The following is a 23,195-nucleotide window of genomic DNA, read 5'->3' as shown; positions in this document are numbered from 1 at the left end:
AAGTGATGTTAGGAAAGTGAAGCCAACGTTTTCATTATTTTGAGAAGGCAGTGAAATTTCATTCATTATAATGATGAAGCAGCAAATCAAAAGTATATATACCATTTAGAAATATTTGAAATGTTTCATGTGAAGAAAATGTATTTTGTTATGGCACAGAATGAACAGCCTTAACATTATTCATTCTAAGGCTGGTCTAGTTCTGTTACCACATTTACTTTAGCAAACCTGTTCCCCTTGCGTCTGCCACAACCCGCAGAGCCAGTGATCGAGTTTGCAAGATTTTACAAATTGTAGGATTTGACCTCCTACCTGCTGGGTAGAGAAGCCTCCCTCAACCTTGTATTCTGAGGCACATTGGCAAGAACTAGTAACTTTGGCTAATCCCCTTTAAGCAGAAACTGTGTGCAAAAGGAGACACTTAAAATAGTGTCTCAAACCGCCAATTCTTCCCTTCTCTTTGGTCTGAATAATTTCTCATGACAACTGATGTATGCATAGCCTGTTCCTTGTTGACTCCATTCTTCTACTAATCCCCCCACACATACATAATTTAGTACTGAATCAACATTTTTAGAGATTCTTTTCATCTGTGATCATGCCTAGGAAGTTGTGTGTCCCCCCCCCCTTTACAAATGAGAATCAGTAGTTCTGTCATTTTTATTAGCAATAAGCTATCACTGTCATAGAAACATTTTGTATCACTATACCATGGTAATTCATAGTTTGTAAAATAATTTCTGATGCTCTTCTTTATAGCTGTATTAAAGCAAGTTTTGACAGAATGGAGGCAGCTGTTCTGTTCTAATCACTATTTCTGCATATGGAGTAATTCCATCTTCTACCTAAAACTTTGCTGTATTTGAAGCTCTTCCACAGAAGTATTCCAATAAATTGTGATGAAGATCTCTTATAAGAAAAATAAGTAATTTTATATTCCTTCAGAGTTTCAAATAAAAAGTAATGTTCTTTACATAAAATACAGAGTATGTTGGCCATATAGTAAAATCTGGATAAGAAAGATAACAGCCCAGATTTATTTTTTATTTTGCCAATGAATAAAAAGAAAGTCCCAACAGATAGGATTTGTTTTAAAATGTATCAGTCATTCGAAGTTTTAATCTACAAAGCCCTATACAGCTCAGAACCTCAATACCCTAATGAAATACGTCTCCTAACTTGATCAGGCTGTGAATGCCTTTCACCAGTTTTATTTGGCATACCATTACAGTCATCTTGGGGTCAAGATAACCTGGCCACTGTAGTACATGCCCTGCTAACCTTGAGACTGGATTACTATAATATGCTCTACATGGGGCTTCCCATGGCCATGGTCCAGAAACTTAACCTGGAGCAGAATGGAATGGCAAGAATGCTGATGGAGGAGGACAGCCAACAGCATGCGACAGCCTTGCTATATAAAGTTCTACACCAGCTGCTTGTATGCCATAGGGCCAGGTTCAGGGTTCTTGTATTAATCATTATTGAGATAATTTTGTATTGTTTTTACAGTATATTATGTTTTATTGTATTCATGTATACTGGTATATTGCACACTGACTTGCTATTTTATTTGAGTGGACAATATATAAATAAATATAAAGTACATTCCATATTGTTGTTTTATTGTTAAAGGTGAGGATGGCTTTTTGTTATATATGCCACCTAAATAAGTTTTGTATGAGGCACTAACTTTTATCCATAGGCTATAGGGCATCTGCGTTGACGTGATTTCTGGCGTCTGCGCAGATGCGATTTCTGGCACCGCGGAAGCAAGTCCCCGTGCTGTGATGGTTTAGCGCAGCGCGCAGGGACTCACCAAGTGGGCGGCTCAGCTCAGGGGCCGGTTAAATGACCCCCGTGGGCCGCTTGTGGCCCATGGGCCTTAGGTTGCCGACCCCTGCTATAGAGTCAACAGAATGCAAGAAATGAGCAGGGAATTTCTGAGAAGTGGCAACAATATTATTTCCAGTAATTACAGAACTGGAAAATCTATTTGGGCTTTCGACAATTCAGAGTTGTACTTCTTCAAATGGACCACTGGAAAGGAAGTTTTGTCAAGTCTGCAAGTACAACTGTTACGCTGTGGCTAGAGCAGGGGTCTGCAACCCGCGGCTCCGGAGCCGCATGTGGCTCTTTTACACCTTTGCCGCGGCTCCGGGGCGGATATTAGCGAGGGGAGGAGGTGCATTGTGCGCCCCGACACTCCCCACTGTGGCGGGCGCTATACTGGCTGTGACGTCGCATGGGGGCAGTGTGTGCGTTAGTCATGCACCGTCCCGACGTCACCTTCCCGCCCGCTGTCAGATCGCGGCTCCGGAGATATATTTGTTTTAAATGTCGCAATGGTTTTGCGGCTCCCAGTTTCTTTCTTCTTCGGAAACGGGTCCAAGTGGCTCTTTTTGTCTTAAAGGTTGCAGACCCCTGGGCTAGAGAGAACTCCATCACGTTAGAAATCTTACACAGGGAACAGACTACCCATGCATTATTATTAAGACTCAAGACCAAATAATGGAGAAGTCTGTAAAGTATTTTTCTGCTGTACTATGCAAAACTCCGAATCCAGAGAAATAAACTGAAGGTTGGCTACATACCTTTCAAAAACGTTATTTCCAACAATATGGACAAGATCTCAAGCACCATGCAGAATACATGCAGATGCACATTTCCCCATTTCCAAAAGCCATTCTAATTTCAGTAAACCACTTCACAAGGAGGAAGCATCTTTAGCCCTCTCCCCAGATTTGAATAGCTTTGCACATGCAGTTCTTTGGATCTCAGCCTCTGCTTATTTCAGGAATATAAACTTTTAAGACGGAGTGCCAAGAAATATGCAAGTGTTTACCATGAAATAAGCAACTGATTTAAGTTAATAAAATACTGTTCCAATTGTTAAAACCTAAGAGGTGTAGCAATTTCATTTCACATATGACCTAGCAGCTGTAAATAAGCCTGAAACAATAAAAGCATTCTATGTGGATATTTGAAGCAAGAGAATGATTAGACCAGGCATCCCCAACCTTTCACCCTCCAGATGTTTTCTACTACAATTCCCATCATCCCTGACCACTGGTCCTGTTAGCTTGGGATCATGGGAGCTGTAGGCCAAAACATCTGGAGGGCCGCAAGTTGGAGATGCCTGGATTAAACAATTGCCATCAATTGACAAGTTTTCAAGTTCAAGGTTTACCTCTAAGACATACTAATTATACAAGAGACCACAAAGTTGGTGAAGTAAACTTATATATAAAGTAGTGCTGTCATTACAGTTAACTTCACTATGCCAAAATCTGACAAACTGGAGGTATTTCCACAGTAAACAAAACGATTTAACAAAATGGCCCAATTCTTAAAGAGGAGACAGACTGTCTTTCAGATGCAATAAACGTTCCTTTCACTGGGGATAATTTCAGCTAAGTGAGGCACTGTATGTGCATGCTATTTTGAAGTTATGTAATTAAGAAGTTATGAAATTTATCATCTCTTTCAAAATCATTCCATTTCAAGTTTCATTTGGTAACACCTGTTCCCGAAATTATGAAAAATTGCACAACCACACCATACTGAACATTTAGTTTAAGAGTTTCCCCAAAATAGTGTACGTATTTATAGTTTTTAGAGCCAAGTCATCACAAAGCAACATACATATTTTACAAAAATGTAAAATACATGAGGCACATAATATACTATGGGAAAGCTGCTCTGAATTACACAAGCCATGAATTCTCAAAGTCTGCACTGAGGGGGCCTAAAAGAAACACTGTCAGTTCTTAATAATGAGTAGGTCAGACTATAGCCTTTGTCTTTGTAAACCTTATATTATAAACCACCCTATGATCTTTGGATGGAGGGTGGCATAGAAATTTAATAAATAATAACAAACGTTCATTTTTTTTGCAGCAGGGCACAAATATTCAGCTGGGGTTGGATTCTAACATTCATTCAGGAAGTTCCAGGAATGAAAGTTTCCTACGCCCTCGTTTTTTTTGAAGCTACCCTTTGGAGGCTTTGGAGAGGCGGGAACAGGAACCTCTTCTTCCATGAACTTCCTTAACTTATTTTAGGATCCAAAGTCCTGGATTATAAGCCATCAGTCCTTACAGCCTGCCTGTATTTTATACTTTATCTTATTTATTCTGAATATTAAAAAATAGTCTAAGATATCACAGAACTCTGCAATAGGTTTTGGAAGTCAAACATTTAAGGGAGGATACTGAATGCATACAGAACACAAAAGTCAGTATGTAGTGGGAGAAATATAGTTGGAAAATACAGGTTTCCAAGGCCTGGCTGGGGAGGCTAAGGGAAGGAGTGTGGATGCAGAACCGAAAGAAATAGAACGTGTTTAAAGCTGCAACCCTGTGCCTGTTTGCTGGAAAGCAAGTCTCCCTGAACAATCTGGCGATACCTAAATATAGAATTGTAGAGCTGCAAGGGATACCAAGGGTCATCTAGTCCGACCCCCTGCAGGAACCTCAATTAGATGATCCACGACAGATGGCCCTCCAACCCATAGCTGCCAACGTTTCCCTTTCTTTAAGGGAAATTCCCTTATTCCGAATAGGATTCCTCGCAAGAAAAGGGAAAAGGTTGACAGCTATGCTCCAACCTCTGCTTAAGAGCCTCCAAGGAAAGCGAATGAATCCTTCCAGCAGAGTCTGTTCCATTGCCGTACAGCTCTCGCTACCAGTCTTCTTCATTAGCATGCGCAGGACGGGGCTGGGAGGGCGGAGAGGAGAGGCGGCGGCAGAATCACCAGGCTGGAGGGGAGGAGGAGGAGGCGGATCCAGCCCTACGGCAGGACGGGGAGCCCTTATTCCAATGCACGAGCCGAAGCAGGCCTGACGCCGCCGGCTCCGCCCCCCGTCGCCGCACACAACACGCATCAACACCTCCGCACGAGCATGCACATGCGCCGGCGTTTGCGCGCATCTCCTCTCCAAGGTCTCAGCTGCGCCAGGGAAGAAGGGGGGCCGGGAAACACCTCCCCCGCCCGCCCGCCAGCCTCCCCTTTACCTGTACTGGGCAGCAGCCCCGGTGTGGGTGAACCCGAAGTAGTTGCCGGTGGCCATTTTGGCATCTTCCCCCAGCCGGCTGGGCACTGCAGCAGCGACATGGAGGGGGGAGAGAGAAAGAGAGAGAGAGGGGCCTTGTCAAAAAGCAGCACACCTGAGGCGAGAGGCCGCCTCGCCGCCCCTCCTTTCCGCCCTCCGACCGGCTCGCCAAAGCGGCCGTTACTCACCATAGGTGAAAGAGACTACCGGGCATATGGGAATCATGAGTCCGGGCTGACAGAAATGGCGGCGGTGGAAACACACTCTCTACCTCCGGCGCTCGCCCCGCTCCGAGGACGACGCCGCTACTGCTGCTGCTCCGGGTTCACTGATTCCGACGCCACCACCGTCGCAGGCAGGCAGGCAGGCGCGCAGGTCGCTGGCTCGTCTGGCTCTCCCCTCCCACACGCCGCCCGCTGACCGACCTACGAGGATTCAACGGGCGAACTGAGGAGCCAGGCCTCTCCGTGGCGCATGCGCGGCACTTGCTAGGTTGTAAAACAGGGAAAGGGGACGGCGGGAAATGTAGTTCTTCTCCTTCCTCCCTCCCCCGCCGTCCTTCTTGGGTTCCTCTTGGTCGCCGCGAGGCAGGAACGGGACGCGGGCGGAGACTTTCGGCGCGTGCGCACGAGGCGTGCGGAGGCTGCCGGGAAACGTAGTTTTCTGGCCAGGGCGCGGTTTCTTCTCCATTCCAGTGCGTTTTCCTTACCCGGCCTTTTACGAAGTGCACTGTGTTGTGTTAGTAAAATCACATGGAGACACTCCAGACTTGTTTGCGGCTCCTCTGCACAAAAGAAACTTGACCCAAAAGTGCTCACGATGAGAAGCCCACAATCCAGTGCAGAATTAGCGTTGTTTAAGCCATTGATATCAGTGGGTTAAGAAAGCATATCGTACTTCTGCTGAATTGTGACCCATTTTTGCAATTTAGTACTCTTAATAAAGATATGATCAGTAGGACTAAAATGGTCTTTCTCAGATACATTGCGTATGATTGATAAATTTAATTGTTATTGGTAGATCTCTTATTACAGTATTATGGCTATTACACTGTTACTGCAAAGCAATATCCAACTCCCCACTTCAGTTGCACATCAGTATTCCTTTGCAGCCTCTCCAGGGATAATAATTGTGCCATTGTTACCAAGCTGCTGTGTGGGATTCAAGGACCTTTCTTCAAAGCTAACAGTTCTGTTCTTTTTCCAGCTTTCAAATCATAATGCGGTTTCTACTTACGCCCCCACTGCTGAGTCATTTGTGGTGTACAACAATAATCTGCCATCTTCTAGTCAGCACCACCCTGGAGCCAGAACTGTAGGGCAGGGGAACCCTATTACCAAGCCCAGTACAGGGAGCAAGGGGAGTTAGTGGAGCTTGCCAAATATCCTGAGACTACACCCTGGAAGATGCTTAATATGGTATGACTACAGATTCAGACAGTTCCATGTTTTAACTGGTTCATATAAGCTCCAGAAATTCCACACTTAACCCACAGTGTAAAGACAGTGGTGATTTAGAGTAGAAGTCTAGATCAGGATGATCTGTGCATGTCTGATATCACAAAGCCTCCAACCCTGAACCTACTCGAGAGAAGGGAACAAACTACTGTAGTGTGTGCTCTGGATAGGGTGCAATAAAAGGAAGCAGGTGGTGGAACAGCAAAAACAGCTATAAAACTGCTCAATTTGGCACTTAATATTGCAACACCTAATTTAACTCAATTCCATGTCACTCTGTGAAGATGATTTCCTAGCAACTGCATCTTGTCAAAATGCTGCTGGACAGCTCTTTGGCTGTGCTTCTAAGATGCAGTGGCGTAGCATGGGGGTGCAGGGGGGGCCGGCCGCACCGGGCGCAACATCTGGGGGTTAGGGTTAGGGGGCGCAAATCCACGGGTTAGGGGGCACAAATCCACAGGTTAGGGGGTGCAAATTACTTGCCTTGCCCCGGGTGCTGACAACCCACGCTACGCCACTGCTAAGATGGGAAATCCAAGCACACATCAAGGGTGGAAACTGACAATACTGGCACTTAGGGGATATTCTCTATGGCATTGCTGGCAATGAATGACCAAATTCCTTTCCCAACTTCTGAACATTTTTACAAGCCGTATTTTGTTGGCTTTGCAATTCTCTAGGAGTCAACACCTCAGGTGTGCTGTTCCACAGGTACTCCTACAGACCTTAATTTTAAAAGTTGCAGAAAATGAAACACTAATACCAGGGCTTTTTCAGGGGGTACTCAAAGGTATGCAGTACAGCACCTCGTTTTCTTGTTGTTAAAAAATGTGGCACTTACAGAATACTGGCATCTATTTTTCAAGAAAATAAAGCACTGACTAATACAGACTGAAGGCTCCTCTATTTATTCATGTTCTCTCAACCTGAGGCTGGAGCAGGGAAGGGGCATTCATATTCCATTCCAGAGTGGCAGCTCTGCTTGTCTATTGCAGCAAAAACAAGGGAGTCTTGCAGCACCTCAAAAGACGAACAACTTTTTATAGTAGGAACTATTAATAGATTGTTAAAATATAACAGTTTTAATTATAACAATGTTTACCTGGTAATTAGTTTTTTAATGGTTGCATTCCCATGTTTTTAGCTGTTCTTACATTATAGAATGATGGTATGATGATAAACTTCCACAGTCACATGCTTTGAACATACAAGTGCCCACTCCACATTTGTAATAACTTTCAATGTGGCAGCACTTGCACTTTGGAATTCCCTGTCTATTGTATTAAAATCAAGGCGGCGCTATACTCCTTTCCACGCCTGCTGGAAACATTTTAGACAAGCCTACCCAGAAGCTTATAAAGTTGAGACGACCTAAACCAGTTTCAATGTTTTAACCGTTGTATGTTGTAAATCAGTGCTGTGATTTTTTCTCAGTTTTATCGTGTTATTTTTGAGGGTTTGAAAAATGAATTTGATAAATGAAATCTTCGATTTTTATTTTTTTTTTATTTAAGATGGTTGTTGCTGCACGCATCTCTACGTCCCACGAGTCACCCCACACGCTTAAAACGCTCCCCGCTCTCCGAGCGCCTCGCCGCGCGCAGCGCGCTAACTTCACGCACGGTGTGCGTGCGCCCTCCCGCGGTCTTGTGGAGTGGGCGGGCCGCCGGAGCTCACGTCACTTCCGCTTTTGCAGCGGCGTGGGGCGGGGATAAAAAAGGCAAGCCGAGAGGAAGGCAGTGAGAGCAGCGGGCTCTGAGTGGAACGTGAGTGCCGCTTTTTCCGTTACTCCTCGCGCGCGCGCCCCATCCCTCTTCCCGTGGCTCTTTCTGCGGGGGGCGGGGGGTCACGTTCGAATGGAACTCTCGGCCCTCGTCGCCTGCGCGCGCGGCGCGGCGGTTTGAGCCGCCATGTTGGGCTCCTCGGGACCCGAGTCCCTGAAATGAGAGGCGGCGGCGACGCTCGCCCCTGAGAAACGAGGGAGCCATGGGACAAATAACTGCTCCCTATCGGTGCGGGTCGTGTTCGGACTCCCCATTCCCTAATTCTAAAGGGGGTGGAGGAAACCTGAGGGCGGAGGCGGCGCAGCAGCCCAGAGGCTGCCATGTTGGGGAAGGGAGGGGGCAGAGAAAGCATCCGAGGGAGGGAGAAAATGGCGGCTGGGAACCGCCCCCCAGCTCTACTTGGCCTGGGGGGATTCCCACCTCACCGCCTTGGCCCAGGTTCCCCTCCCCCCCGGCTTCATCTACACGGCTGTCTTAAAGGAGCCGTCTCTGGTCCTCCATACTGTGGTCTGGTCTCTCTCCCCCCATCTTCATCTTGGCTGGTTACGGGTCCTCGGTCGGCAGAGCACGATACGGCCACGTTGGGCAAAACGGTTCCTGCATTGTAGGGGGTTGGACTAGATGACCCTCGGGGCCCCTTGCGACCCAACGGTTTTCTGATTTTCTGGCAACCTGCTCCCCTCCCGCATTTCCTCCCCATGGGTGTTACTGGGGCCTTGGGCTGCACTTTCTCTCTCCTTCTACTCAAATGAAGGGTTCCCCCCCCCCCAACAAAACCATGGCACCTTCTAGGATACCTTGGCCCCAACAGTGACGCACTCTCTGCATTTTAAGTGACCCGCACCTGCTTTTTCCTGTGTTGTAGCCTCACCTTCCTGTTCAATCCTCCGCCTCTTGTGTGGCCATTTTATCCCTTGGGTGCCCCATGTGTCACAGGACTTGAGGCACCATTGGGTGGCAGCAAGAAGCTCGGCAAGTAAATGGCAGAGCCAAGCCTGCCCCCTGGTCTGTTGCCCCCGATTTGGAGCAGTACCAGAACATAGGGTGTGGGATGGCACACTACATACAGTATTAATGTATTGCTTTAACCATGGGCTTAGTCACATTTTAGCCTATTCCAAGTTCATTTTCCTTCTACATTTACACATGGAGCTGCACTACATCATCTGTTAGCTCCCTCTCCTCTTTAGTCTATAGACTTACATGCACACAGGTCTGTATGCTCATCTTGCCATCACCTCTCTCCTCCCAAATTCTCTTCCCTTTTGCTCTTTTGAAAATCTTGGTGAATTAAGTGGTAACAGCACGTAAAGTTCTCACTGTACCTTCACAGTCCACACAGTGAGAGAAACTCAGATACAGTATGGCTGTAGCACATGCCTCTGAATCCAGAAAGACGGGATGTAACACAGGCGTGTTACTTACAGACATTCTGTCGTCATGTGGGTGGGTCTCAGATGTTCCTGCAAATAAATTGAGGAGGCCAACAAATACAGGGATTTTTATTTAGTGTGAAAGCCTGTAGTGGTGCAACATAGGTGGGCAGATTTCTTCCTAAATGAGAGGTATTTATGAATGATAGGGCTGTGCTATCCCAGACATTGGTGGGTAGGTTTCTGTCTGTTAAGCATAACCCTATGCTCTGCATCTCCCCCTCCCAAGAATACCAGTTGCATTTTTCAGTCTTGACCCTCTTCTCTCAGTATGCCTATCCTGTTAATCTTCCCGCCCCCAGGACTCCTCCCTTGTAATATCCAGGGACCTACCTGTCTTCTTTATACTGCCCTCCATATCTGTATTTCTAGTGTTTGTCTCTTCCTATTTTTTAATCAATTTTAATTGCCTTGATATGGTTTTCCCATTTGCATTGAAAATGGCTGGGCTCTGGGTATTTACTACTTTTTATTCCTTACAAGCTGGTCTCTGACCGTAATAATAAATTATTATTATTACTTCCATCTGCCATTTCCCATGTTTCTTATATTTCACTCAAATTTATACCACAATAAGTTTGTGATGGAACAAAGGTTGGATATAATAAACATATTAAATAAATAAATGCCTTTCCCCTTAATTGCCTTAGTGAAACACCTGAAGCCTGCTTGTTTAATTTTTCTGAGAAGTTAAAACATGTCATTGATGTGGTGTGGTCAAGCAAATATACTTACCTGGAGGAAAGCAGTATGATCTCTGATGAAGCTGCATATTTAACTGTTGTGGTTTTTTCTCCCATGTGTTATCTTTTGGAGCTGGAATCGGAAGCCACACCTTGCCTAGAGAGAGAGAGCGCTAGAGAGCTAGAGGTTCTTTAAAGGATTAAGTGGGAAGAATTCCTGATAACTGATATATGTAGGGCAACATAAGATGATGTCTGCTGGATCAGACCAAAGGCTCATCCTGCCCAGTATCCTGTTATCCCAGGGGACAACCAGATGCCTGTGGGAAAACCGCAAGCAGCACCTGATGCACTTGTGATGAATTTCCTTGCAGTTTATATTCAGAGGCATCTTGCCTCCAGCAGTAGAGTTAGAACACAGCCATCTTGTTTCATTCTGAAACTGGAATAACAAATTGGTATTTCACAGAACATATCCATCGGTTCTGTCAAGCCACTTGCAAATTATCACTTAGATTTTGTAGAACATTTTTTTAGCTTCACTCATAAGCAAAAGCATTTATTCAAAGGTGTGATATATTCTGTACTCTGCCACATCTTCTTAGGATTTGTACATAACACCCCAGCTTTGCCTGAGTGCATTATTTACTATTAAACCTTACCACCTGTGAGGCGGATCAGCTTCCTCACAATCCTTGAAAATACGTATAGTACAGGCGTTTGCTCTCTTCTAAAACAAATACATTTTTACCTACTGGTGCCTCTTACTTGCTACGTTGTTTCAGAAGGTCTAACGTAACCTGATCCCTACTGTTTCTCCATGCAAGTCCTATCCATCTCTCTGCCTTTGCTCTAACAGAAGAATAAGTTCAGCTCTATCAGACCATAACAGTATATGTGCTTCAAACAACAGTTGGATAGGATTGCAATGTGTTAATAGTATTGATTTAAGATAAAGTAGCATCCTATATGGGTCTCATTCACTGTCTCATAAGCAGAGAGGACATCAGTTAACCCTATTTAAAATCAAAGCTACCTAACAACCAAGCATTTTGTGCTTCTCTCCATAGTCATTTATTATGTATCCCTCCACTTTTCCCCAATGGTAAGCCCAATGCCATTGTATGGCTCGTATCCCAATTCTTAAATATTACTTTGAAGCCCATTTAATTTCAGTGGAACTTCAGAGCAGTTGTGTGTGAAATGACAATGATGGAGGAGATTGCTTGATGGGAGGGGGTGTGAAATTCTAACAATCACTTAGTGTATGAAGCTTTTTTAAAAAACAACAAAATTTCTTTCCTTCCTAGAATGCCGAAATCAAAAGAACTTGTGTCTTCAAGCTCATCTGCCAGTGATTCGGACAGTGAAGTTGACAAAAAGGTGATTTATTCTCTCTCTCTCCCTCCACAAAATATTGAGCAAGAATAAAACAGTGGCATAAGCCACCCAGAAACTAATTTTAGAGTTTATGCTTTCTACTTATACAGAGACGTGTATAAATGGCTAAGACTTGAATATATGCCTTAAAAAGCCATAACGGTATAAGATAAATAGATCCTCAGGGGAGCTGATTTTACAAATCTACTTTCCTTGTTCTTAAAAAGATAATTAAAATGCACTTCTCTTTAATTGAGTCAGTCTTTTGAGGGCATACTTGTGCTACTCATGATTTTTTATTTCATTTTAAAGTTATGGAATATTTGGATCAAAATGGATATCTTGATCAGAACTTTTTTATTTTTTATTCTGTTTGTATTTTTTAAATACATCAACCTATTTTAAGGCAATGACCCTTTAAGACCTTTCATTTCAAGTATACCCACAATTCCGGGCACATTTCTTTTTCAAGTTCCGCTTATACTGGTATTTAGGACCTAGTTAGGCATGTAGATGATTGCATAGCTCTCTTGTAGCTGAATGCTTTTTTTAGCAAGCGTAGTCAGTAAAGTGGGGGAAGAATGAATCTCTCAGGGAATTTTTTTTGTACTTGAGGGGTAAGTACTAGTCCAGTTGCAGTTTCTCAAAATGTTGACGTATAGTTACTTCACATTTTAAGGAACTTTACCTTCCGCATATTTACTAATTTGTGGTGCTTTACCCACTTGCCGATGAGGGGAAATGGAGAAGCATAACTGGTATATACCACTAAATCTTGGAAAGAATGGATCCCTCTAGCTTGCAGATAAATGTTATGAACACCAAACTGTTAACCTTAATGTTTAAATGATCAACATCTAGCTTGGTCTTGAAATGTCATCTCTGAGCAGGATTCCATCCCGCCCATGGCCTGATTCTTCTCTCAGCTACTTGGCTGTACTTGGAGAATTTCACAAAGGTGTTTTTGTTGAACTAGTAGAATGCAAGTGCATCAGACTATGCATTCAAAGCCCCTCATTCTGCCCCAGGCCGCAGAATTTTGCAATTAGGTGAATTTGGCTTTTCATCTAAATATTTTTTAAGCAATTCCCTATGTACCTGTAACTAATATTCTTTGGTTAGTGGCCCATTTTTTGTGGACTTGAGGTGTTCAGGATTGCCAGCATAGATCAAGGCGGGGTCAAAATAGTTTGGGGAGCTTTTGAGCACAAATGAATTGGGATCTTGGTTTGGCCTTTCTCACAGAAGATGGGACACAAAGGGCAACATTTTTGAGCTGTGGTTTCAAGTGCTGTTAAGTCTGGTATTGCCAGCCCTCAGTCTTTTATACATTACGTTGTAGAAAGTTGCATACATTATTTTGCAATGTTATTTTGCATCTCTTTGATCCAGTTAATCTTAAGGGAGTTTACATTTTCATTTGTAAGTTGATATCCTAGCTGCTGGTACAAACAACACTTCTATTGAAGGGAAGTGCCTATTATTTACCAACACAGTTTGCCGAACATTAAGGGAATTCCTGGATTTACATAGTCTCTGGTGGAGATGGAAAGCCCAAGTTATCTAGAGTGAGATACTGGAGTAAACAAACTCAGGAAGTTTCTCAATACAAAGCAAAGCCAGTTGACCCCATTCAAGACTGTTCTGAGAGTTTGCTGCAGTTTCACATTGATTTTATCTGGCCTTCTGTAGATGCAACCTGAATGTGGTTATATTTTAAGTATGCAGTGATGCTAATAAGGTTTCTTTTACATTTTAAGGCCTGCATCGAACCTTGATAGAAAAAGGTTTAGTTTCCCACAATGAGAAAAATGTAGCTTTTACTTGGTAAAATTGTTCTTTGTATGTAAGTATTGTGTCTTCCCTGTGAACATGGGTACTTTTTTGTTAAATGGTTTTCTGGGGCTTTCTCTGATCAAATATTGAGTACATTTGAACACTGTTGTGGGGGAAGGAGGAGAGACATATTGGTGTAAACTTGAAACTACAACTTCTCCAGTAGGCTCTTAATTCACTTTGATTTTTAAATGTCAAGGTGAAAAGGAAAAAACAAGCAGTGCCTGAAAAGCCTGTGAAGAAACAGAAGACTGGTGAAAGCTCCAAAGGTGCCGCCTCCTCCAAGCAAAGTAGCAACAGAGATGAGAATATGTTTCAGGTAACTGGTGGCTCTTATTTTGAGTAGTTGGTGGGATACCTAGTTCTTGTGTTGTGGGTTGTACTTAAATTTTACAAAGCGGAAGACCTGTCGTCATCATCAGGAAAATAAATAAAGCCAGTGTTCTGTTTTCATAACTTTACAAGATTGGAATCCTTAAGACGACTGTGAGCTAAACCCATTTACAAGCTTCTAGTACACAAGCACCAGCAGACAGATATAGTTGTAGCTTTCCTAAACTGCTATTTATTTATTTATTAAATTATATTTGTATACTGACCTTCATCCAAAGAACAGCTATATGGACTCAGAAGCTTTATGTTCTTGCAGAAACAGTTTTCCCACTACTAGTCAGTGTCAGTAACACAAAGGGAGTGACGTGAAGTAGGAGAGCTGGAGAAGTAAAATTGATTTTGTTTAGGATCAGTCAGTAGTGGGTAGGGTCAGGAAGGAAGCTGAACTTCCCCAAGCAACAGTATTTTCCTGTCTGGGGTTTGGTGGCCTTGCTTGCTGGGGGCTGCTGGACTGAAAGATGGGAGCAGTTTTAATTTGACTGGCACAGATATGTCAAAACATCTTAGCTTGTCTATGAATGACATGAGTAGAAAGCACATTAAATTCTGCTTCACTGAGGAACTAGTCCATGCCTGTGTGATGCTCACACAAAGAAAAACTATACTGAACTTTAATCCGAAACGAAATGTTGAAAATTGTACTTGAATGGTACATCTGATCTGTTGCCAAATAAATGAAGATTACTGGATCCCAGATGGTCTGTGTTATGTTTAACACTACTATCTGTAGTGTGATCCGATAGTTGCTTATGCAGCAAGCATGAAAAGTTGAAGAGTGTTCTTAATTAAAGGTATGCAGTTTAGAAAGCTTGATTTTATAATTATCCATTTTTGTACTACTGTGGACAGCTAATTGGTAAGCAGTATTCTGGTTGAGCTAGGAACTATTTGCTTCAAATTACAGTACAACTAGGAACTTGATGGGTGACCTTAAGCAAATTACTGTTATAATAACATTTTGCATGGAGTTTTCCCCCCATTGGTTCTACATGTTTACTCTGAGAGTGGAAAGTAATTGAAGTGTCCGGAGGTGCTGGTGAAGTTGGCAAATAAGGAGCAGAGATGGGGGGGGGGTTAGAGACGTGGAGGTAGTGGGCTAGGTGTAGGAAAATTTGCTTATGGGCAGGAACTGTGTATTTCAAAGTCCTGTTCAGTGGTCATGGGCCATTTGCATGAGATTGGGGTGTTGCTGCATGCAGAAAAGGGAAGATTATAACAAGTGAGGAGGCCTGAGCTAGTGGAACTTACAGTTGTGTATGTTGAAACTCTTAAGCACATAGGAGTCAACATTTAAAAACATTTCAGATGTTACTCCTCGCATTACAAAATATATTAAGATTATACTCTTGATAGCCAAGGCACATCCAAGATGTTCTTGACATCTTCAGTGGTAGAGATTTTGGTAATCCTTTGAAATACAACAGATACAGAAGCTATTCAATCCAGCAAATATGTGTGGCATTTTTGGGGGTCTTCAGACAGTTTAGTAGTTTTAGAATTATAGGAAGGTGCTTTTGCATCTCGGTGCACTTAGTGTAATATCCTTGACCAAAACTGTTGCATCATTATCCACCCTATTTTTTAAAAATATGGTTCACTACTTTTTGAGCTAGGCTTCTGAGAATATCAGCTGCTATCAATTTTTCTAACTAGCATTCTGTAGGCTGCAGTTTCCTGCTTTAATGCTTTCAGAATGTTTTTTTCTCTTGATGGTGCAACCTGAACACTAATCTTGAAACTGCTTGCGTATGGGTTTGGTGCCCTAAGCTAAATATAGGCCTCTAGTTGGAGCCTAGCACATTTTCACTGTACAGCTGTACCTCATTTTGAGTCCGCCCCGTTTAGGGTCCATTTCATCAAACGTCCGTGGCAGACCCAGAAGTAACAGAACGGGTTACTTCCGAGTTTGCCGCACGTGCAGAAGTGCTAAATTGCACTATGCACAAAGCAGCACATTGTTGAGCACCCTTTCATCGTGTCCAGGGCTCCGGAACAGATCCCAGACGCAAAAAGAGGTACGACTGTACTTGGAAATCAGCTTGGTTGCCTTTCACTTAAGGTTACTTCCAGATGCTAATCATAATCTCATATATGCATAAGTTTGAAGACCAAAATTTACTGAACTGTATCTACCCTATTTCTCAATTTGAATGTGGATTCATACTTCTGAAAGCCCAAGGCTAGGATGATGATTTCATCCTCATTAGTTAAAGGGCTGAAGGTGATTGAGTTTTTTTATATTCCTTGACAATATTTCTATAAAAAAGCACGCTTCTGAGAAAAAGGAAATAAATCAGTTTGGTTTAGCAATAACTTCTGCAGAATGATTTGGCTTCTCCTGTCTCTTGCTGTCATTGCCTGTTAGTTGTAAGAGATTTCACTGAGAAGAAACGCTTGATCCCATAATCTCGAAAATAAACTCTAGTTTTACTTTGTATCATACACAAGACCTTAATAGTGCTTGAAGAGCTGTATCATGTGTTTGGTGAAATAATGATTTAGTTCTCTAATTTGTTGACAGATTGGTAAAATGAGATATGTCAGTGTTCGTGATTTTAAAGGTAAAGTCCTAATTGATATTAGAGAATACTGGATGGATCAAGAAGGTGAAATGAAACCTGGCAGAAAAGGTAATTCTTATGTTGTCTGCATGGTGACTACAGTTTTTGATAATACATTATGCACTATAATGGGTTTTTGGGCCCCATACCTAAACATCTAAGTCAGGGTAATTAGGTGTAGCAATAAGTGTTGTTGTTGTTGTAGTAGTAGTAATTAATAATAATAATAATAATAATAATAATAATAATAATAATAATATATTATTTATACCATGTCCATCTGGCTGGGTTTCCTCAGCCACTCTGGGCGGCTCCCAACAGAATAATAAAGGGTTGTGAGTACAGTCCATTCTTCCACATCATCATTACTACTTAGATATACCAGACACGACATGGCAAGACACATCTACCCAAATTCCCTGTTCTACACAGCTACTAAAGGCATACAGATTGTGTCCTTTTTCACATTCAGTCACACTATATTTAACTAGTTTGTGTGAAGTGGCCAATCTGAACACAACCAAACATTCCTTTGTTTCCCTGCTCTTGGTTTGCCTACCCTCAAAGTAGATACAGACAGGTTGGACATAGACCTATTTGGAGGTTCCTGTTTCTCTGGCCCCAGCAGTTCTGGTGCCCATTCAGGTTTGTTAGGTTATTGGCTTAGGGATCTAACTTAAGATCACCACCTACCTCTCATTTTGCACACATTCCCTTCCATCCCCACCCATTCATGTTTTGGTATTGCATATAACTCAAAGTTCTCGAAAGTGAATTTTGAGCTGCGTTCAGTTTTGTTTTGTTTTGATCCTGTTGACAGAAATCCTAGGTGATGCCAGGCCTGAGGAGGTGAGAAAGGAAAGAACTTTATGGAGTCTTGTAGATCCTTAAAATGTCTGTGCAAGACTTTGAGCTGATCTGTGCTCTAGCTATGCCTACTGAAATACAAAAAGAAATAAATAATTCTGATCATAGAATGCAAATAAATGGGCAGGCTGACTTGCATATCTGTCCTGTATGCCCTTCCTGGTCATACTGTTTGCACTCTGTGTGGTTTCCATTCAAAGAGCAGGAAACAAGTAGGTCAAAAGGAGACAAAGTTCCTTGAATAACTAGCTGTTTGTTTGGATTGTGCTGTCAGTGCTGGTCCTACTAATCTTTCAGTCTGTTGTTTGGATGGTACAGTACTTGTGTGCTGAATCAGCATGTCACAACCCCTCCAGCTTTTAAGGCCTTTGAGGCTTAGGTATGTATCTCCTTTAATATTCTGTGGCTGTTAATATCTAGGCACTTTTAAACTGGGCTGAGAAACTGCAAGTAACATTTTGATGAGTGTTTGAAGTCTTAACTACAACAAGCTCTGCTGTGTATAATGTTACAAGTGAACCATGTCAAGAGTGACTTCCAGGTAACTTGTTTCTCTGGTCTTGCGTAAATACTTGGCTTGGTAGAATTCCTGAAGAGGGATTATCTACTTTGTACTGCATAAATTTTGACTTGGATCATAGAGGCGCTGATTGCCCTTGACCCCCCAACTCTTCTGAGATCCTACCTTTCAAGTTTCTTGTCCTCAAATCTGCATTTTTTAATACAAAAGTTGAGGTTCTCTTGAAGCATCCTCAACAGGACAGCATTGTGAATTCTGCAGTTGTGTAAGTGTGTTTATAGCATAAGTGTGAATTTGTAATAACCTCCAAGGATTTGTTTTGGTTTACTTTAGGTATCTCTCTAAATCCAGAACAGTGGAGCCAGTTGAAGGAACAGATTACTGATATTGATGAAGCAGTAAGAAAACTGTAAAGATGAGCCATGCAGAAACTCTACTGTTATAGGTTTAAGTAGTCTTTTTACATTGGCATTCATTTTCTAAACTATTTGTTTTCCAAGCTATTGTATATTTGGATTGCAAAACAATTTGTAAGATGAGCGCTTTTTTAATGTGCATTAAAAGTGTATTCTGGGTGAAGTTACAAATGTGTATACTTTTATTAAACAGGTGTTATGTTCTCACATCATGGTGTAAAATAAAACACATTCAATTAATACTCTGAGTAAGTTACAGTTGTCGGTGGCCTTCTTGATTGAAATACTCTAACATGAGGGAGATTCCTTGTTTACTTTAATAACAAGAAACAAAAGTAACCCACTGTAGGCTTAAACTTTTTTTTAAGTTTACTTTCCCAGTTAATTTAATTACTGTGTTGCTTTGAAGATATAATCAATTCCTGTACTTCTAGTGTACTTTAGAAATTCGGCCCATTTTTCCACAAATCAGTTTTCTTTTGCAGTGGTCTGGCTATTCACACTTGTTCTTCAATTTCTCTGTAACAGTGGTGTCCCCTATCTTTTTTGGCTATGGTAAAATTGTCAGTTTGTATTTATTATAACATAAGGCAATGCAAGTTTGTTTTTCCATGCTCTCCCTGTGGAAAGGACTAGTTTAAGCAGATGGCCAAAGGTCTTATTCACAGTCAGTCCATCATTTGAAAAAAAAAATCAGGCAATTATCAGTAGGGACATGGGTGGCACTGTGATCTAAACCACTAAGTCTCTTGGGCTTGCCGATCAGATGGTTGGTGGTTCGAATCCTCACGATGGAGTGAGCTCCCATTGCTCTGTCCCAGCTCCTGCCAACCTAATAGTTCAAAAACACACCAGTGCAAATAGATAAATAGGTACCGCTGCAGCCGGAAGGTAAATGGCGTTTCCGTGTGCTCTGGTTTCCATCACAGTCTTCCGTTGCACCAGAAGCGGTTTAGTCATGCTGGCCACATGACCCGGAAAGCTGGCTGTGGACAAACGCCAGCTCCCTTGGCCTGAAGCAAGATGAGCAGCGCACCCCATGGTCATCTTTGACAAGACACTTTAAAAAATGTCCAGGGGTCCCTTACCCTTTTACCTAATTATCAGTTAAACATCTGGCTAGTTCATGAGCTAGGTTAAGAGCTTTAAGAACTTAAAAAAGAGAAGACATTTTATCCAGGGGTAGTCCACAGGTATATTGGCCTATTCAGTTTCTTAATGGCAACACAGACCATTCATAATGTAAGACAACTGAGCAAGGCAAGTTGGGTAAGCAAAGACAAGCTACAACCATTAACTATAACATTGTTTACTGCCTCTCCTCAGGCTGCCCAGAAAAAAGCAGTTTGGTTCCTGAAATTCATTCTGATTGTGCAGATAAAATATAGCCGATAGAATTCTACAGGATATGGTATTAGTGTGTGGAAACAGTCAAGTTGCAATGATCCCCAGGCATGCACCTCCAGACAGTGGAGATGTCAGGCACTCTCCTGGAACCCGCACATCTTCACTTGGCGCCTGGCTAATTTCAAACACTGTAGCTGGTGTTATTAGGACTCTTAATGCTTTAACTGCCTTTTTGTCCTCTGAAAAGGAAGAGGATCCTTCATTCCTTTCTAACATGAAAACTGACCACATGTTGCTCATGCACTGTTTCTCTGCCCCATTGCCTTGAAAGAAGAATAGCAAGTAGATTATAGCAATTTTATTTCTTTTTTAAAAACATCTTAAACAGCAGGTATACAACTGCTAATGTGCCCAGAATTAGTGTGAGGTAGCAATCTTTCGGCCAAAAAGGTTGCTTGCTGTCCATATTCAATGACTGAACCTCACTTGGACCCTTCAAAGCTTTGCTCTTTGGTCTGCCAGTTTCTTTGGTTCTGTGTCTACACTCCCTAAGTCCATAGGTTCCCAACTCTTGATGAGCTGAATACTGTTCTATACAGAAAGAACAGTTCCTGGCATTCTGTCATGCCCTTGGGCAGGCATCCCCAAACACTGCCCTCCAGATGTTTTTGGACTACAACTCCCATCACCCCTAGCTAACAGGACCAGTGGTCAGGGATGATAGGAATTGTAATCTCAAAATATCTGGAGGGCCTAGTTTGGGGGTGCCTGCTCTAGCGTGACCAAGAAACAATATATGCCTATTATAGTAGGGGCAGGCTTGGATCTTAATAGCTGAGTTCAACAGAAAGAGTTAACCTATCCTAATATAGCCAACCTTTTTTCTTTTAATGCATTCATTTTCTGTAATAGATTGCTCCTTTAAAAGTAAAGGTACCCCTGACCATTAGGGCCAGCTGCAGTGCTCATCTCACTCCTTTAGGAGAGAATAAAGTGCCACACTTGGGAACAAAATAGTGGTAAGGTTTTCCACAAACACAACTGGATGGCATCATTTTTTTAGGGGGGAGGTAGCCCTGCAATTTTATCACATCACTCAGTCACAAAGCTCACATTATGTGCATATTTAAATGTTTATATTTATTAAGGGTTTGAAAGGAGGCATTACAGTGGGAAATTCCTGAAGTCTGTGACAACGGGCCAAACTGACAAAATTGATCCAAGGTTTCATGGGCAAAATTTCATTCCGCATATAGCACGTTATCTTTCAACATGCATAGCAGAGGCTGCACTAAGGCAGCAGTCCTATGATTGCCACCAAACACATCTTATTAAATTCAGTGCAGGTCACTTGCGAGCCTTTACACACAGAGTTGGGCTGTCAATTGTGTGACACTTGTGAGAATGTCTTTTGTTTGTGTAATTTATAAAGTTTAAGATTTTCAATACAGAACTTTGATTTTCAGTTTCATATATGCCAACAGCTGGAGCTCATCATGGCAGCTTCCACAGTGAGCACAACTGGTGCCAGATTTTGGGGGACCCTTAGCATGGTGCTTATCATGCACCAACCTTTCCTCCAAAACCAGGACAGTGCCTATCTCTGCTGGTGGCTGCCAACACATGCTTTCTCTGTTGCTGCTTTGGTGGTGGCAACGTTGCCACTAACTTCTCTCCACTCAGGGCCCAGACACTTTTGAATAGGAGCTAAGCTAGACATCTAAGCGTAATGCAGCGCTTTGGCCCATAGATCTATGAAATTGTCAGACTTTATAGTCTTACCAAGGGCCTTTTTTCAGGGGGTAGTCAAGGGTACGCAATACCGGCACCTCTCTCTTTTTTTCTTTTCTTTTTTTTGGTATTTAAAAAGTGTGGCACTTACTGTAACGACCTCATGGTGAGTACCAGCACCTCTTTGTCTAGAAAAAAGCACTGGTCCTACCTGGACTTTAGCTCTATAAATTGGTAAATTTCATAGATCTGTGGGCTGGGACATGACATTTTGGAAATGAATAAGAAAAGAAAATATATGTTTAGCCTAATTATTTTCCTCATTTGGTGACTGCTAATCTGGCAAAGAAACTTGAAAGCCTCATGATTACTCCATTTGCTTGCCAGAGCAGCCATATAGGGACTATCTGTGACCCTGCCGCTCCAAGCTAATGGCGCCATTGCTCCTGTTCTGAAAAAAGTTCTGGAGCTCTGCTTCCCTGCATTCCTTTTGCAACTTTATTAAGTTTTGTTGGGTACAGCTTCTATCATATCCCTACAGTGACAACAGTGACACATGCAGCATTGGGATAATCTCTGAACTGAGGACTCCAGGTGACTTATCTGTGTGACATTTCTGTGGGGTTTTTTTTTTGTTGTTTCTTGGTTACTTGTCCTATGTTCATCACTTCTCAAAAGAGGTAGGCGGCTTTAGAGGGGTGTAAATAACCAGGCTGGCCACTAGATGGTAGACTTGCTCTTCTTAATGTAGTAGTAGTTGTGGAACACAAATAAGCTCCATGTTCCTTAGTGAAAGCCCTTAATTTCCTGGCCCTTGTCCCCTCACCTTTTTAAAAGAACTTTGTAGTGATGCAGAAGCACAGTTTTGTAAGGGGAATTACCTAAAATTTGGCACTATTTCTGGTCTAGTGGGAGACATGATGATGCTTGGAGAGGAAGGGGGCAGGAAAATATATCTGGGCTCATCATCTTTTTATGTTAGCCATGCTGGCTCCAGGATTTGGGCATGACATACTCATTCTACCTCCTGGAAGGGACAGGGCACACAAAGAGAATCCTTTCACATGGCTCCTGGCCTCTTGAGTTCATTGTGTAATGAGAATGATGGCATTGTTTGGATGCTTTGCTAGTTTAGGTGCTTAGTAAAACGTGATCTGGAGATGATCCTGAACAACATGCCAAATGTTATTCAGTATAAATGGAATAAATGAGAATAATATTAATATGCATCAGTGTGCAAGGACTTTTGGCTGCACAACAGAACTTCTCCTCCCCACACCCTAAACATGTTCTTGGTTTTTCCCAACCTTCAGGAGCAGATTTTTTTTTGGGGGGGGTGCAGGGGGTTTGTGCAAGGAGCGAGAGAAGAAGTTCCATTGCACAAACACAAATCCTTGTGCCGGTGGAAGTTGGCTACTGCTCAATGTCTGTTCTCAGAATTTACATCACCTCTATTGAAAATAATCAATTCTGCCAGAAATGATTGTCTCTCTCCACCATAGCCTCTACAATGGAGAATTATTCTTGTTCCCTTAATTATGTTCCTAAGGCAATGTTCTGAGTGTAGTCAGGAATGTTTTGAAATTATATATAATGATTAAGCTTTCTTTCCTTTCCTTGCAGCTTAGGTGGAGATTAGAGGGTCATAAGGTTAAACATATGGAATGGATTGTGCTAATATTAAAGTGCATAGCTTTGCTGAAGGGCACAGAGTAAGAATACTGAGACTGTTA

The 23,195-nt window shown here is 42.5% G+C and overlaps 2 protein-coding genes and 1 long non-coding RNA gene across 7 annotated transcripts in view; 1 reads left to right on the top strand and 2 right to left on the bottom strand.

The window, feature by feature from the left end:
• Positions 1–5,654, bottom strand: part of ZFR (zinc finger RNA binding protein) — a 33,328-nt gene extending 27,674 nt beyond the window's left edge. The window contains exons 1-2 of one of the 2 annotated variants that reach the window (XR_014172700.1): positions 5,243–5,654; positions 5,017–5,101 (exon numbers count right to left, since the gene is read on the bottom strand). Coding sequence is in view for 1 of the 2 variants with exons in the window: in XM_081929628.1 (XP_081785754.1) it covers positions 5,017–5,101; positions 5,243–5,279 (122 nt within the window). In the remaining variant the exon portion in view is untranslated. The remainder of the gene's footprint in view (positions 1–5,016; positions 5,102–5,242) is intronic. The other variant, XM_081929628.1, reaches the window with a different exon arrangement.
• Positions 5,655–8,159: 2,505 nt separating this feature from the next.
• On the top strand, positions 8,160–18,611 carry SUB1 (SUB1 regulator of transcription). Of its 2 annotated transcripts, none has more exons than XM_081930081.1 (5): positions 8,160–8,277; positions 11,722–11,794; positions 13,827–13,946; positions 16,542–16,650; positions 18,302–18,611. In XM_081930081.1, the coding sequence occupies exons 2-5, from the start codon at positions 11,723–11,725 to the stop codon at positions 18,379–18,381; spliced, it is 381 nt and encodes a 126-aa protein (XP_081786207.1). In that variant the 5' UTR covers positions 8,160–8,277; position 11,722; the 3' UTR covers positions 18,382–18,611. The 2 variants fall into 2 exon arrangements, with proteins under 2 accessions (XP_081786207.1, XP_081786206.1); XM_081930080.1 differs by lacking the exon at positions 8,160–8,277 and adding an exon at positions 8,370–8,523.
• The window catches only part of LOC309380228, a 53,483-nt gene continuing 38,817 nt past the window's right edge, over positions 8,530–23,195 (bottom strand). For all 3 annotated transcript variants that reach the window (XR_014172738.1, XR_014172739.1, XR_014172740.1), the window contains one exon: positions 8,530–10,568. This is a non-coding gene — a long non-coding RNA (uncharacterized lncRNA). The remainder of the gene's footprint in view (positions 10,569–23,195) is intronic.

Source organism: Podarcis melisellensis, assembly GCF_964234715.1.
Source record: "Podarcis melisellensis genome assembly, chromosome: 11".
In the NCBI taxonomy this organism is placed as follows: domain Eukaryota; kingdom Metazoa; phylum Chordata; class Lepidosauria; order Squamata; family Lacertidae; genus Podarcis; species Podarcis melisellensis.
Note: the sequence above shows the minus strand (reverse complement) of the source record. Positions and strands in the feature narration are given on the sequence as shown.